Raw genomic sequence first — 17,468 nt, 5'->3', positions numbered from 1 at the left:
TAGGAGTCGTCTTCCTGGGTCCTGTCTCGTTGAATTCATTGGTCGGCAGTTGGGCTCACAATCCAAAGGTCGTCAGTTCGAATCCTGGGGTGGATGATAGCTTATGTGTTAAAAGAGGTTTGGACTGTTTCACCATTTCAAACCTTCGGCTGCCAATTTTTCGAAAAAAATCATGATTTATGTAAAACGTTGAAAAAGTAGAAATTTTTCTTACTCTATGTTTAGATGTAGAATAAAATTGCTTTACATTCTTTACATAAATTTCGATGTCGTGCACCGTTTTCAAGTTAAAGCCACCCAAAAATAACGTAAAATTTTCAAGAGACGATAACTCAGCAAATATGCAATCAAAAATGACAAATATATTTCAAATTTACCCAGATTTCCCTGTATCGACACCGTCAAACTACTGCTAAGATGTGGCGCACCAATTTCTGTGGTGGACGTTGACCGGAACACCCCGCTGCATACGCTTTGCTCAACAGTAAGGACATTCAATATTCTGACTGCCGTTAAACCTAATCCTCATTCTCGAAAACCATATTCTTTTCGCACTTCAGCTGCAAACGATCGCCATTCGCATGTCGGACGATGACGTCAAGGCGGTGGTCAAAGAGCTGACCGAACTTTTCATCGACGCCGGAATCCACCTCGATGCGGTCAACAGCGAAGGTCTGAAGGCGTCCCAAGTTTGTGTTCAAAGTAGGTTTCTATCCTTTTTTGTGTAAACCCCTGCATTCCGAACCGAACAGATTTTGAAATTTTAATTAACTTTTCGATTACCTCTTCTTCTAGATTCGGTGGGCAACTTTATCCGTGGCTACGAGGCACGCGCCGTGAATCTTAAATGCTTGGCCGCGCGGTGCATAGCGTTGCACCGTGTGCCCTACAAGGACGGAATCCCGCGCCAGCTGGAGGCGTTCGTGCAGCTGCACTGCTCGGAAAAGTACTGACTGACCTTCGCGGAAGCCATCGCTCCGGGGTCAGGCGGAAAATTTAAAGTTGGAATTGCCAGGTCTTCCAGGAAAATGGTGGTGGGTCGAGAGCGATGGTGATGACCAAACTCATTTTATAGCAGCAGAAAGTGGTGGAGCAGTTTAATATTTACACAACTTTTACACAACAACACCGTAACGTAACGACAAATGTGATTTTTACCCGAAGGAATGAAGGGAAGGAGAAGGACACTCTTTGAAGCAAAAGTTTGTCCCTCCTTCTTGAAGCTTGTTTTTATTGCTAGACAACATTTTGATTGGCTGAGAAGGATAAGTTTTCGTTAGGAGCAACCTAACGATGATGCCATGAGATTACTTACTTACTTGCAATTTTGCTGTGGTATATAAAAGATATTATTTTTTAATTGTGGAAACAAAATAAATCGAACAAATTGTATCTAACTGTGTGTTGTTTTCTTTATCCGAAAGGCCTAAAAAAGAAAGACGACCGACCAAATCTTCACTGTGCGACAAGTCTTCCAAAAGTGTCATGAGTACAAAGTTCCCACCTACTCATCGATTTTAAAGCCGCGTACGACTCGGTTGATCGCGAAGCTATGGAAAATAATGGACGAGAATGGCTTTCCTGAGAACTGAACAAGATGGCGTAGAAAAGGGAGCGGTGCTGTGTGTGGGGAATCGGACCCGTTCCATTTACTTGGGAGGCTTCGGCAAGGCGATGGGATCTTTTGACTCTGTTTCAATTGGTGCTGGAAGGTGTTATGAGACGAGCGGTGCAGGATGGTTGCTATGGGCGAGTCATGGTGCGAGGATGCCGGAATGAACTCAACAATGATCTGAAATTAAAAATACCCTTTTGGATTCACTTTTTCAAAATATTCAGACATCATATTTATAAAATTTTCAGCATCAGTAAGGCTACCAACTGCACGGATTTTTTCTCTTACCGTACGAATTTTTTACCCTCTTTGGGGTCATATTCGACCTTGACTATCAAAAATAAGACAAAAACAAAATTGTGATCCGAATTTCCGAAGTCTTGATTGTATTGTAACAACCACGTTTTCACTTTAATTTGCTTTGGCAAAAGCTTCCAGTCAGTACAATTTAAATTTGAACATGAATTCTATGTTTAAATGTTTTAAATGCAACAACCGGTTCGTACACAGAACCGGGTTTGCCTCAGTTTAAACTTGATTATCATTTTTTTCTATTTAAAATCCTTTCAAAAGAAATTTACTTAGCCTGTTTATCAAAACTTGTGGAAACTTTTAGAACATTATTATTTGTAAAAACAACTTCAAATTTCGTAAACTTCAAATATTGGAAGAACATAACGATTTGACTCAGCAAATCATAGTTTATTTAGTTAAGAATGTTTTTTAAATGTGCATGTCATAAGCACTCTCTTTGTTATACCATGAGGTCATATCAGCTAAGTGCACGGATTTTTTCTTAGTAAGAGTTGGCTTCGAACATGAGTGTCAAACGCTTTATTTATAAAAGTCAAAGTAGTTATGTCACAGACATAACCGGAATGGCGTAGACTACGTAAAGTTTTGAGATGTGGACATAGAGTTTTCCATATCTTAATTTTGAAGAATTAGCTAGATACTTGAAATACATTAACGGAATAAGATCATAAATGGGAGATGGACCCCCCAACAAGACAGAACTTACACACTCCAGTCAACTCAATCGGACCGCAACTGCCATGTAACCATACTTTGAATGTGTTGGTAAATCTTTGACTAGAAAACCTTATTTAAACAATGGAAACATCGAATGGAGGAGAGAAGAACGAAAAAGGATTTTTTCGCGAACCGAATGAAAGTTTGGTAGCATGTGGGGGAGAGAGAGGGGTTGGGGGGAGCAGCCTCAGAAAACTGTGCAATCCGTCACCTCCGAAGACCAACACTAGTTCCTGAAAGGCATTTCACCGACTCATCACGGGTGGGACGAGGGACGGGGAGTGAGGCAACTCCAAACCACGTCAACCACGAAAGATCCAAACGGTCCGGCCATCGAGAGGCAACTGGCTGACGGTGACGACGAGAAGGCGATGCGCGCTTCTTTTCGAGTTCTGGTCCCTCTCTCCTGCTGCTGCTGCTCTGGGCTGAGCTTTCTTGCTGCTGCTGCTGCCGGTCCGACGTCTGAGACGTGAATGATGGTCTGAAATCTGGCGCAGTTTGTTATATATGTTTTCGGCCCGCTACTTTCCCTCCTTTTTCGCGACCGGTACCGGTCGCGCTGCTTGTGTGATTTTCCCCTCAAAATAGGTACTTGACCTTCCCGTCCGTGAGTGGGAAGCGCTCATTTTACTTGCAAAATCTCTGCATTTTGAAAACATTTCAAAACATTGAGTTGTTATAATAGTAAAACTATTTTGCCAACATTGAAAATTTAATAGAAAATTGCTGAATAATTTTCGAATCGAATGGAACCAAAATCGTGCCGATTCGATTTGAGGGTAGGAAGATATAAGCTATTGACGGATGACGCAATATTCCAGGGCCTTCGGCCCGGGTTTTTTGGAATGACACCCCAGTACCTTCGACAAAGACGTAAGTCTACGTCAAAATAATCCAAAAATAACATGCTGAAAAGTTAATTATCACACTCTTTTTGTGCTGAAATATTAAAATGGGAAAACAAACCGTTAATAAAAAAAAAATCCTCGAATTGCAAAAAAAAAAATCATTTCGAAATTTGTTACATAAACTACAATTTTAACATTGTTGATCTGACTTTTGTTTTCTAACATGATTTTTATCGAAAAATGAAAATTAGGTAAAAAAAATCTTCTAAGCCTACACTTACTCCTTAAAAACATTTTATTCCAAATTCCAAAATTAGTACTTCACTAAAATAAGCGTAATTAAGAAGAATCTTTCTCTCTTTTTGCATTGAACTTGCATTTGAACTTTTTCTGGGTGGTTCAAATTGAATAATGATTTGTTGTGTTAATTATGCTTTTGAAGGCTCCCGAAAACCCGGAGAGATTATATTGAAATCATTCTTCTTGAGACCTTATGAGCACAGTCACATGAAAATATAGCTTAAATCAGTTTTTTTTTTCCAATGAATCAATGTTTTGTATATAGAAAAATATTCAGCACACAATAATTTGAAATGATATTCAGTAAATGTTTTGTGAATATGTCAGAACAAATAAAAAGTCTTTATGGCAATCGGTCTCAACCTTTATTGATGTATTTCCCCCTTGGCTGAATGTCAAGAACTTCATTCCCCTTTTAATATCCAATTAATTGGTATCATTGCACAAATGTCATAATTTTGAAATATTTTTTTTCACAATATCATTTTTTTTCTTTACTTGCAATAATTTACAAATACTTGAAGCATTTTTAAAGCAGTTTTTCATTACATGCCTATACAAAGCAAAAAAATATATATACAGTATGTAAAAAAAGTATTTACACCCCTTGAGCACTATGCACATTTTGTGATGAAACATGTAAAAAATTTAAAGTTTGACAGGAACCTAGTACTACGTTTTGTTCAGAAACTCATGCCAAACATTTTGCTACAAACAGCTCATGAAAAGATGATTTCTATAAAAAGTTATATAACAAATACTATTACGAAAATAAAAAAGGTGCAAAAAAAGTTTGTACACCTTTCGAAAAATTAACATAAATAATGTTATTTGTTGACAAATCACCATAAATCCAGTCTCCCAACTCCAAATAGGCATCCTTGACTGATTAAAAAAATGATTTGGATTGAATATAAAGTTTACTAACTACTTAGTATAAAAGTTTATATAACTCTGGAAATTCTATATAAAACTTATCTAAACTTAATTTTGCAAACTTTTAATTCAACTAAAAGTTGGAATTTCGTACCAACCCGGAATTACGTCGTCGGAAAATCCGCCGGCATCCGAACCGGTCCACAATTCTTAAGTCAACCTATGTGGCATCGGAAAGGGCATAAAATTTCCGATCTTTTGATACCCATACATCTAGGTTTTCTATAAAACCCACGTTTTTAAATACCTGGGCAAAAAGTAAGTTTGATCCACGAGAACAAAAATTACGAAATTCCATACATTTTTGGCAGGTTGCTCAAACAAAACCATAACAACGTTTTTACCTAGGTATTTAAAATCGTGGGTTTTATAGAAAACTTAGATGTATGGGTATCAAAAGATCGGAAATTTTATGCCCTTTCCGATGCCACATAAGTTGACTTAAGAATTGTGGACCGGTTCGGATGCCGGCGGATTTTCCGACGACGTAATTCCGGGTTGGTACGAAATTCCAACGAAAAATCTATTCTATCGATACAAATACCCCCAAAACGGTGTTATACCCACTCCAAAATGTTTCTTTAGTAATTCTATGGTAATATATTGACATTTAGTTGAATTAGAAGATTTCAAAATTAAGTTAAGATAAGTTTTATATAGAATTTCCAGAGTTATATAAACTTTTATACTAAGTAGTTAGTAAACTCTATATTCAATCCAAATTATTTTTTAAATCAGTCAAGGATGCCTATTTGAAGTTGGGAGACTGGATTTATGGTGATTTGTCAACAAATAACATTATTTATGTTAATTTTTCGAAAGGTGTACAAACTTTTTTTGCACCTTTTTTAGTTTCGTAATAGTATTTGTTATATAACTTTTTATAGAAATCATCTTTTCATGAGCTTTTTGTTGCAAAATGTCTGGCATGAGTTTCTGAACAAAACGTAGTACTAGGTTTCTGTCAACATTAAATTGTTTAGATGTTTCATCACAATATGTGCATAGTGCCCAAGGGGTGTAAATACTTTTTTTACATACTGTATATATATTGGAATGTCGAAAATTTGGTAGGTTGAATATTAATGTATAAAAATGTGAACCTGATGAATATTCACCAGAAATTGATGAAAATTTACAATTTTCTGATGCAATATTACACATTTATTTTTGACAGAAAATTTGTCATCATTTTCTAATGAATATTACCATCATTTTTGCCTTCCTCACCTTACTGAGGAAAGGCTATAAAATCACTCGAAAACAGAACTTCTCAATTAGAACTCCTAGACCCACCTTCATGTATACCTATCGACTCAGAATCGAATTCTGAGCAAATGTCTGTGTGTGTGTGTGTGTGTGTGTGTGTGTGTGTGTGTAGGGATGTGGGTCTGTGCACCAAAAAATATGCACTCGATTATCTCAGCACTGGCTTAACCGATTTGGACCGTTTTGGTCTCATTCGATTCGTCTTGGGGTCCCATAAGTCCCTATTGAAAATTATGCAGTTTAGTAAAGTACTTCAAAAGTTATGCTAAAAAAACGATTTTGACTAAAGTCCGGAAGATTGTAAAAAGGGTGGTTTTTGAAAGAAACCCCAGCATGTTATACATTTTTAGAAAGGTATTTAAAAGATCTTTCCAACGCGACCAATACATTGAAGATCTGACAACCCTATCAAAAGTTATTAGCAATTAAGTGTTATTTATGCACTTTTTGGAAGCCGGATCTCAGATATCACGATGAAAACGTTGTCCGGATCTCTCATGCAAGCCGTCGTTGAACAGGTAATCAAAAGACCTTTCCAACGCGTCCAAAACATTGAAGATCTGACAACCCTATCAAAAGTTATAAGCACTTAAGAGTTATTTATACAATTTTTGGAGGCTAGTTCTCAGATATTTAGATGAAAACGTATTCCAAATATATCATACGACCTATCTTTGGATAGGTAATTTAAAGACCTTCCCACGAGCGTGTCTATTTTGGATAGCATTACCCTTTGAATGAGAGGAAGGCACCAACCACCTAAGGGTGGATTAAGTAACGTTTTTGTCTGTGTATTTAATGGTATGCAAAACCTCACAAAAATATTTGTCAAATAATCTTCATCAATGTTTCTGTGTGTAGCAAACATGCACAGTTTTTTTCAATCATAGACAGAAATAAAAAAAAAACAAAAAAAAAATTAGATTTTAGTCAAGTTTAAAAAAAAAAATATTTGTAACTCAATTATTTTTAAACGTGATAGAACGTTGCTCTAAAAGTTGCAAAAAATTAATTTATAATTAGTTTATAAATAATGTTCTGAAATATTCATTTCAACGCAAAACATCACAATTATATTTATTTTTAATTATTTTTATTTTGGCGGGATGACGAGATAGCGCTTCGGTGTCTTCAAAAAAGTTGTAGGGAACACCATTTTGAGCAACTTTGCTGAAGAGCACTAAGCTCTATCTTAAAACGGGAAGTTTTTAGAGCCATTTTTGTGATTCAGGTTAAGGCGTTAATGAAAAAAAATAGTTTTTTGAATTTATCAACTCAGGCTTATGTCGTAACGAGTTGGTGTCTTCTAGAATATGTTTTATTAAGAGCTTTTAAGATAGAGCTTTGTGCTCTACAGCAAAGTTGCTCAGAATGGTGTTCCCTACAACTTTTTTGAAGACACCGAAGCGCTATTTCGTCATCCCGCAAAAATAAAAATTCTATACCACCCTAATGTCCACCATACCAAAAGATGCCCCTTTTGACCCTGATCATTTGTCCCGAAGACACCAAAGCTCTAAATCTTAATTTTATCATGATAGATTTCGGTTTCGGACCACTGTGCATTGAACCAACAATGCATCTCCACCTTCGGACCCTTCCTCATCTTCTGTGAGAAAAGTGTGGCGACAGCAGCGTGGACATAATTAAAGCTTTGTTGACAATAAATCACCCAAGTGCCAGGTCCTGTTTGCTTATTTGTCCGATGATCATCATCACTGTCAACACACTATCGTGTGGCGGACATAACAATGTCATGGAAGTGGTGGTTTCGGGTTGTTTGGTCTAGGGCACAATAAAATTGAACTCAACAATAATGTTAGCAATGCTGATTTATGCCGATTTATGTAACTCTGTTGGGTTTTTCGTATTTAAGGTTTTACCTTTTGGTCTTGAAAACTTTTCCATTAGAAAAAAATGGCGCCATGTCCGATAAAGGCCTCGTCAGGGTCGTCCTGCCCTAATGTAAATAATCCAACTCAACAGAATAAAAAAAAAGCATTCCTCATAAAAAGCTCCGACAATCGATTGTTTACCATCCGTCCAGGTGGTCGCTGCTGCTATTGGTCGATAAAATGCATAAAAGTTCTTCCTGGTGCGCTCTTTTTTTTCTTCTGCTCTTCATGATTTCACCCTGATGTGTGTTTGGAATTGTTCCCTGCCGCGGCCATTTCCCGAACCACCCCTCGATGAATAATGGATTGTGCCCAACTGGAACACCGCGGTCAGCCGGCATTAATGGGGACCATGCCCTGGCGCGGTGGTCGTCAGGAATCGAATCAGCTGCTGGCGATGTTATTGCTCTGACTGCTCGTTTTGAACTTGCCACGCCGGATAACCTTCAAGCGAGCGAATTTTAAATTTTTAATTTTAGTTTTTAACTAAAAGTGTCTCTTATTTTTTTTTATTTTTTTTTATTTGGTTTCATTTGGAAAATCATTTATCACAAGATGATAAATTTTCAGAATAGAAACTTGAGATGGCCAGGGTTACCAATAAATTTCACCGGATTGTTGTAGTGGTCGCCACGTGGCCTCATTTTTATCAAATGGGCTTTCCTTTCGTGGGAAATCTTGATTGCGTGTGACCGGAGCGTTTTGTTAGTGGGCAGTTAATTCACTAATTTGTAATATTAGTACGCGTATATCATGCAGCTTGAGCGTTTCCGGTTAGATGGTATCTGGTACATTTTTGTGTTGAAAAAAGTTATGCTTGGCTTTAAGGTGCATTTTTTATTTTTCCTTGTCCACATCGTAAATAGTAATTAACATGAAAAAATAACTTAAACTTTTTAAATTTATTTGAAACTTTTCAAATGATAAGACTTATTTTCAATTGTACCTCTCATCAAATGACGACAGTTTAAATAATTGATAACAAACAAGACCGCTTGTTTGATGTCTTCTACTTGGACACTTTTTTGAAAGCTTATCACGTTACTTGAATTGCTTGTCACTTTATTTTTTAGGCCGATTTGAATCGTTCTTTTTGTCTCAGAAAAAAAATTAGGTCCACCGTACAACCCATGGAGAAAAACTATTTGGCCCTGCCTAAATTTTGTACGTTTGAATTTAAATTAGTGAAAAATATATTCGGAAACAAGTTGAAGTATATTTCGATGAAAACTGATGATTGCAAGGCAACTGTACTGCTGTATAATTTTATAACACTTTTTTTTGTTTGATGAAAGCATGGCTTGTAGTTTATATTTTTATTTTCTTGCAGTGCTTTGACTTCCATGCCATAAACAACAAAGTATTTAATTTGCAGAACCTAAAAAAAATGTCGCTTCAAGGCAAAAATATGAAAAACATGTAATACATGAGCAATTCCAGCTCAAATCAGGATTTTTTCTGGTACTTTTGTACCCGACCCTCTCCGATTTCAATGAAACTTTGTAGACATGTTATCCTAGCCTAGGATTCCTAGGCCTATATAAGTCATTTTTGTGTATATGGAGCCAATAGTACTCGAGAATAACATTTGAGAAGGGCCTAAGGTATTTAAATATTTTAGTATTTTGCAATTTAAAAATTACTGTATCTCGTTAAGTTGCATCGTATCAAAAAGTGGTCAAAGACAAACTTGTAGGAAATTGGACGGGCTTTCTGATAAAAATACACTGAAACAAAAATACACGCCACTTTTATGTCATTTTTCAATTTTTTAGTTTAAAAGTTAAATTTGAAGGTGATTTTTTTTCGCTCAAAATTTTTGAGGAAATACCCTAAGATGTTACCAAAAGACTGACGAAAAATGCAGGATGGTATTTCTCTCCTAAAAAAATACAAAAATCATTTACTAAAACTGTTTTTTTGAAAAGTGGCCTAAACGTCAAAATTTTTAAAAACCGGTAGTGGGAATCGATTCCCCAGATAATTTTACATAAAGTCTCCATATTGACCATTGGTTTTAAAAATAAAAATGTTGAAAAAACGGGATTTTTGGTGGTTTTTGGCATTTTCTTTATGACAGACTTGGTTTTTCAGTCTCGTAAATATTTTTACCGGAAAGCTCGTCCAATTTCCCATAAGTTTGCCTTTGACAGCTTTTCTCGATTTCTCGAGAATTTCCGAAATTTAAGCGGAACTTTACATTCTCTCAACTTCTTGGGACCAACTTTTTAAAAACGCTCTGAAAAAAATAATAAATGAAGAAACTGAACATAATTTTGTTTATTTCAATTTATTGTTAAGTGCATATAGAAATAATCACATGATCAGATAAGGGACCATCCATAAACCACGTAAACACTTTTTTGGGAATCTGTTACCCCCTCGTGGACAATTGTCCATACAAAAACTATTTTGTATGGATCGTGGACAATCGCCATTACCCTCCCCCCCTGAAGTGTCCACGTGGTTTATGGATGGTCCCTTAATTTGATATCATGATCTATTTCTTGTGATATTAATTTTGAATCATCTGGAATAAGATCTAGCCTCATGAAAATATACTATTTTGCAATTCAGGTAAGCGTTAGAAAGAATAATTGGTGTAATTTCTCTTTCAAAAACATATTAACCCCTTCACGCCAATACAAATTGAGATTTTTTACATTTTTGTATAACATGAACAAATGAGATGAAACATTCAATATTACGCTATTTTGAAACGTTAGTCTTGATGAAACAAATTCAAAATATTGGTTTTTGAAACATCTGTAAATTTCACGAATGTTTCATATTTTAACATTGAAAGTTGAATGATTAGTTGCTGAGATATCAACATTAGAAAATGGAGGGTTGTTGGGGTGAAACTTAAAAAAATCAAATTTCCTGATTGTTTTTCTTTAAGGGGTTACATACATGTAATTTAAAAAAAAAAACATGGAAGGCTCTTATGAGCACACACTCCAACTTTTTTTTTAAATATGTTTTAGGGCATTAAAATACTTCTACTGCAAAGAAAATAAATTTCAAGACATTTGATTGAATCATTGCCGAGATATAGCTAGAAGTTTAAAAAAAACGAGTGCCACGATATCTCAAAACTGCTTTGACCAAATCGGCTCAAAATTGTAATGAAGACTAATTGAATCGGTCCTGTGTGCATGACGAAGGCCGATTCTGGAAAAGTCTATTTAAAAAAAAATAAAAATATTTACAATCTTCCAAACTTTAGTCAAAATCGTTTTTTTAGCATAACTTTTGAAGTGCTTTAATTTAATAATTTTTAATAGCGACTTATGGGGCCAAGACGGATCGAATGAGGCCAAAACGGACAAAATCGGTTTTGCCAGACTCGAGATAATCGAGTGACAATTTTTTGATCAACTTCCCATGATGAGGAAGGCAAAAATCGTAAGTTAGTTTTCGTCAGTTTATGATTGTTGATTTTTTTTGTTATAAAAATAGAATTTCAATATCGGGCTTCGTTATACACACAGGATATGTCGTGAGTGAGAGTCTTCATCCATAATTTCAGCTCATTTGGTCCACCCAATCTCGAGATATCGTGGCATCCGAAAATCAACTCGGTGTTTCGAGAAAGAATTTCATAAAGGTTTTAAAAAAGGGTAAAAAAATTAAGTACAATATTTCTTTTTTTTACAAAAATCGCACAGTTCAGACTTGATTATCCAAAGCCTCGATTATCCGAAGTTTAGATTAGCCGAAGTTCGATTAATGAAGGTTTGTATGGAAATTCTAATATACGAATCATGACCAAAAAATGATTTGTTTTCGTATTTTTTTTATTTTCTTGCTTTTAACACCAAATTCAAGTTCATCGACCCCACTTTAGACAAATTTGAATATTTGATTGTATTTTAAATTGAAAAATGCATTTTTTCAATATATTATCATCGTCATCTTGGATGTATAAAAATTATAAATCATTTTAGAGTAGTTTTTGAGTACTTAAGTTTGATTATCAAAAATCTGATATCAAAAATTTTTTTTTCGCAAGCCTTCGGATAATCGAGTCTGGACTGTATTAAAAAAAATCATAACTCGTCTGCAAAATTTTGGTCCAAACTTCTGAATGGCTTAGAAGATGCGGGGTTTTGCCCCCAACATGTAAAAATAAAAATAAAAAAAATACGAATTTTAAGATATTGATTTTCTTTGAAAAAAAAAAAAAAAATTAAAAAATCATTAATTTTTTCCGTGTTTTTTTTTCTGAATATTCCTCATCAATACCTAAAACTTTCCCACAGACACCAAATCAATCAAAAAAATCCTTGAAAAGTTACAGATTTCCGAATATTTACGTACCATTTTTATATGAACAGCTGCCAAAATTGTATGGATATTTGTAAGGGTGAACCAATGACGCAAAATGGCCTTTGGTGATAGGGAAGTTTGAGCCAGATAAAAAATACAAAACGATTTCGTAGAGAATTGCTCCTATCACTCTTCAAAAGCTTATTTCAACATAATTTTTTGCTTGGATTGTCAAAATTTAATTCTTGGTCTATATTTTTCGTATTTTTATAGAAGTTTCAAAATTTCTTGTTTCCAATTAGACGCTTAGATTATACTGAAGAACGTTAAAATCTGAAGTACCGTAAACTGGGGTCAGTCGGGACACATGGGGCGAATTGGGACAGCAGTTTTACACCATGTTGGAGCACAATATTTTTATTTTTCTTGTTGATTTCGGTTAGAACAGTCTCAAACCAACAAAATGTGTACATCCATTTCCAAATTTAAAAGCTTCAAGTGCTCTAAAAACTGCTGTTCCTATTCAGACTGAAGTCCCGATTCGCCCCAGATTACGGTATCAGAAACTATCACGTGAACTGGCCAAAACAGGAGGCAATCTAATCAACAAAATCGAGAGGCTGCTGCACATGTCGGCACTTTTCTTATCAGGACGCACACTCACAAAAGTCAGTTTTGTCTCGAGATGATGCAGTTTTTCAAAACTGTTGTGTAATGGGTGTGTTTGTTTTTGCGCAAGTAGGTATTTGCCGAATAGAAAGATGCCAAGTTTTTGTTTGCGCACTTGAAATTGTTGTTTTGTGCTTGTACCACAAGCACTGATAAGAGCAGTTTATTTGCTGGATCGCGTCATTGCACTTCAATTTAAAAGTTTCTAATAAATCTGGAGTTTTTTTAAAAGGTCCAATAAACCAATGTTTTTAGAACCACCTTGAGTCAGGGGTATTTAAAAACACCCAAAAAGCAAAAACTGAAAAACTCCAGAAATGTAACATTTTTTAATTTCTTAAAGGTTTAAAATAAATTTCAGCGAAAAAAATTATCCACCCTGAATTTGAAAGAAAGAAACCCTTTCGCTATTGTCCCTTCCACAATGCAACACACAAAGTGGTGGCACATGTTCGCAGCTCGACAATCGATTCGACGACGACAAAAGAATGACTTTGTGTTAAAACCTCAATCGCCACCAGCTTTCGGTTTGTTTTGGTTGGTTCTCACTTGGCTTTGACGGCTAAAATAGAACGACTCTATACCTAGATCTTACATGTACGGCTATGCTTATACAGAAAAGAGTCCTCATTCTCAGATCGGTGCAGCTGATAAGACTTGTCACCAACGGTGAAAAACCACATGCTGCGTCGGTGGTTGTGGTGTGATGCCCATTGAAATGAGAAAGGAAAATGAGCAAGAGCGGGAGCGGTTGAGGAGAACAAAAAGCTCGCGCTTATTCTCCTAACTTTGGGTTCGCGACTAGTGAGCTTTGCTGGGAGGTACTAATCGGATACTAGTAGCCACTACTACAGCGACGTGCGTGTTTATGTACTAATCTGTATTCATAGCATCATGCTAAATCGTCATCAACAAAGTGTACTTGTTGCCGCGGAGTTGAAATTATTACCATGTTGTAGATTGGGGTGGATGGTGTAATAGGGTGTAATATGGTTGTATAGAAAAAAATAAAGTTGTCCAAATTTAGTGAGCATAGCACTTTTTCATTTCTTTTTGGGGTCCTAAACAACTCCTCAAAGTTTGGGACCGATTGGTTTAGTCCTCACTTTGCGCAAAGCGATTCAATTTTCCATATAAATTTGTATGGAGAACCCCATTTTTTTGGATTTTGATATTTATCAAATCCACGTTTCATGCTATATCAAAACCGGACTCATATTCGGATGCTCCGGAATGTCCTCTACAACTTTCCCCAAGAGAGTATGGTGCTAGCTTGCCCCTAAAAAAAGATACATCGTGTTCAAAACGAGACGAGGACGCTATACCTTCTTTCAGGAGCAAGTTAGCACCATACTCTCTTCGGCAAACTTGTAGAGCACATTCCAAAGCATCCGAATATGAGTCTGGTTTCGATATAGCATAAACGTGGATTTGATAAATATCATAATCCAAAAAAAGGTTTACCCCATACAAATTTATATGGAAAATTCAATCGCTTTGCGCAAAGTGAGGACTAAACCAATCGGTCCCAAACTTTGGAGAGTTGTTAAGGGCCCTAAAAGGAACTGAAAAAGTGCTGCGCTGGAAAATCGATTTTGATATTACAACCTAATGGTGTAACTTACTTATATGCCGTTGTGTATTTCTCGCTTTGTTTGTTTGTTTTTTTATATCTGTTTAAACTGTTGTGTTGAAACATGTTTATGTTTCGTTCTATTTTTTTATATTTCGATAGGCTTAACAAAACTTGTTTTTTATTTTATGAAATTTTTATTTTAGAATATTCGGTAATAGACATTATAAAACATAGTGAATTTACTCGACACGGAAAAAATGAATTACATGTAAACTCAGTTGATGTAAACTTGAGATTCGACGTAAACGGTTGAATCACACGTAAAATCATTTTTTTACGTATAATTTGTTGCAAATTTACAAGAAATTGCATGTAAATTTCAATGTTTAATGACGTGCAAAAGTGTTACATCATAAATGATGTAACATTCGGAAATATTTTTTTGTGTGTAGGTTTATGCTAATCTTTCAAATTTTTGCCTGTTTAGCAGGCAGAAACAAAAATTGTTGGTTGATTTTTGAAAATTAGATTTTTTTTATACGAGAGCAATTCCCGGAAATGAATTTCATTTATATTTATTGATTTTGCTCAAACTTTGTAGGGGCCTTCCCTATGACCAAAGAAGTAATTTTGTGTCATTGGTTCACCCATAAAAATCTCCACACAACTTTGGAAGCTGTTCATACAAAAATGGTACGTAAATATTCGAATATCAAGGAATTTTGGTGTCTTTGGCAAAGTTGTAGGTATTGATGAAGACTATTCAGAAAAAAATAGATACATGGAAAAAAGAATTTTTAATTAACTTTTTATCAAAAAAATCAGGTTCCCCAAATCCGTATTTTTAATTTTTGATTTTTTTTTATATATATTTAGGGGACAAAACCCCGCATCTTTTAAGCCATTCAGAATTATGGACCAACATTTTGTCGACGAGATGTGATTTTTTTTCAAACTGTGATTTTTGTTAAAAAAAAATAATCCTGTACTTTAAATTTTCGACCTAATTTTTTAAATGTAATATCGAATTTGCAATCGAGAAGTACTTTACATTTTTTTGTTTAATAGCATCGTTTTCAAAATAAAGAGCTTCAAAGTTAAATTTTGCCCGAAATAATATAGATATTTGACTTTTAAAATAGTGTCCATCAGTGTCATTCCTCAAAATATTTTTTTCGATGGGTTCAAAAAATTTCCTACAATTTCGTCTAAGAAACATTGAAGATTGGACCACTGGTTGCTGAGATACGGCGGGTAAAAGAAAAAGAAACAGGAATGTTGATTTTTTTTGAAAAGGTTCGATAAACCAAATTTTCAGTTTTTGCTTTTTGGGTGTTTTTAATACCCCGGTTTCAAAAACACACAAATAGCAAAAACTGGAAATCTGGTTTATTGGACCTTTTTTTTAAAAAAAAAAACACTCGAGAAATATGAAACATTTGTGTTTTTTGTTTTGTCCCCTTTGAAATGTTTGTCTTGATTCAAATTAATTCCAAATATTGTTTTCGGAAAAATCGGCAAATTTCACGAATGTTTCATATTCTTACATTGAAAATCGAACCATTAGTTGCTGAGTTATCGACATTATAAAATGGAGGGTTGTCCGATGTCTGAAAATATTTTCATCGTATTCCTCGGATATGCAAAAATGGTGAAGTTTCATCAGGATTCGGAGAAAAATGACGAAAACGGGAAAAAACCTTTTTTCGCTAAAACTGCGATAACTTTAAAATTTAAGCAAAGACCTACAAATGTTTGGGTACAAAAATTTTTGTCATTGAAAGACGCAACTTTTTTTACAAGAAAAATTTTGTAACTTGTAACTATTTTTCCTAAAAAGGCTATTGAATCATCTTTCATTTGCGTCCACGACAGCTAAAATCGGTTGAAATGGCGCGGAGTTATGATTAGCGGAAAAATCAGGGGTTTGAGGCCCACCCTACAAAACCGTTCCAACCAAAGTCAGAAAAAGAGTCATCACAACCAGAGCTGAAAATGTCAGGGGTCCTGACGCGAAAATCGGCGATGCATACACGATTTTTTCAGATCCATTCACTGAATCGCAAAACCGTGACATAAACAAACCCGACTCAGTCGTGAGTGCCCTAGCTCACTGAGCAGCTGCAATAGAGTTATCTAAGCCCGATCTCACGCACACTAGCACGCCATTCGTTTTGCTGGCCGGTACAAAATTTAACCTCAATCTTTTTCGTGTACGTACACGCAATACATGCGCACGTAGATAACTCTATGCGAGGCAGTAGTCGACCAACGCTCATTTGACGTTGCACGCACACACATAAAGAAACAAGTTTTTACACAAAAAGTTGGTATTTATGCGTGGAAATGTAATTTTGGATATAAGTTATGTTTGTTTTAAGTGTTTTGCACAGTCTAGAACCATTCAATTGTTTAAAAATAGTCAAAATAGTGTTTAGAGAGGATTTTACGAGTCAGTCATACGACACGAATTGAGTGAGTGTAGCTCATTTTTTCACGTCTCTCATTCTCCAGCAGCCGACCGGCACGAGTCAGGCGGCAGTGGTTGAACGGACTCAGTAGGCTTATAGCCAGATGCTAGCAGTGAACTGACATTTTGGTTTGCTTCATGTGTACGCTGGGTTGGAAACATTTTGCAGGCCTGATCACAACTATCGCTGGCTGTACGAGTGCACAATACCATTATTTCCATCATCCATCGACCAAAGCTGGACTTGGACGGCTGGTAGTGTGCTGCAGCACTTCATTGGACTACATAGTTTGACACAATATTGTTGAATTAAATTTGTTTGAATATTATCGAAAATAACTTGATTGCAGGTTTAACTTGTGGAAACGCATGGTAGTCAAGGGGTTGGAAACTCTTAGAGCTATAATTATTATGTTACCCAGTATATCAAAATATATGTTAGTATACTTATTATTTCCTTTACATATTTCCAGTATACTTACCAATATACTGAGAGTATCTTAATATACTAACCTTTTATTGCTTTTCGGTTAGTATACTAACAAGTATACTGGAATATCGTTAGTATACTCAGTATTCCTAAGTA

At 35.5% G+C, this 17,468-nt stretch overlaps 1 protein-coding gene across 1 annotated transcript in view; it reads left to right on the top strand.

Moving 5' to 3' along the window:
* Positions 1 to 1,397, top strand: part of LOC6043324 (protein fem-1 homolog B) — a 35,961-nt gene extending 34,564 nt beyond the window's left edge. The window contains exons 4-6 of the mRNA XM_038260659.1: positions 382 to 484; positions 561 to 702; positions 796 to 1,397. Of these exons, the coding sequence (XP_038116587.1) occupies positions 382 to 484; positions 561 to 702; positions 796 to 953 (403 nt within the window). The 3' untranslated portion in view covers positions 954 to 1,397. The remainder of the gene's footprint in view (positions 1 to 381; positions 485 to 560; positions 703 to 795) is intronic.
* The last annotated feature ends 16,071 nt before the right edge of the window (positions 1,398 to 17,468 follow it).

The sequence above is a fragment of the Culex quinquefasciatus genome, chromosome 3 (assembly GCF_015732765.1).
Source record: "Culex quinquefasciatus strain JHB chromosome 3, VPISU_Cqui_1.0_pri_paternal, whole genome shotgun sequence".
In the NCBI taxonomy this organism is placed as follows: Eukaryota; Metazoa; Arthropoda; class Insecta; order Diptera; family Culicidae; genus Culex; species Culex quinquefasciatus.
Note: the sequence above shows the minus strand (reverse complement) of the source record. Positions and strands in the feature narration are given on the sequence as shown.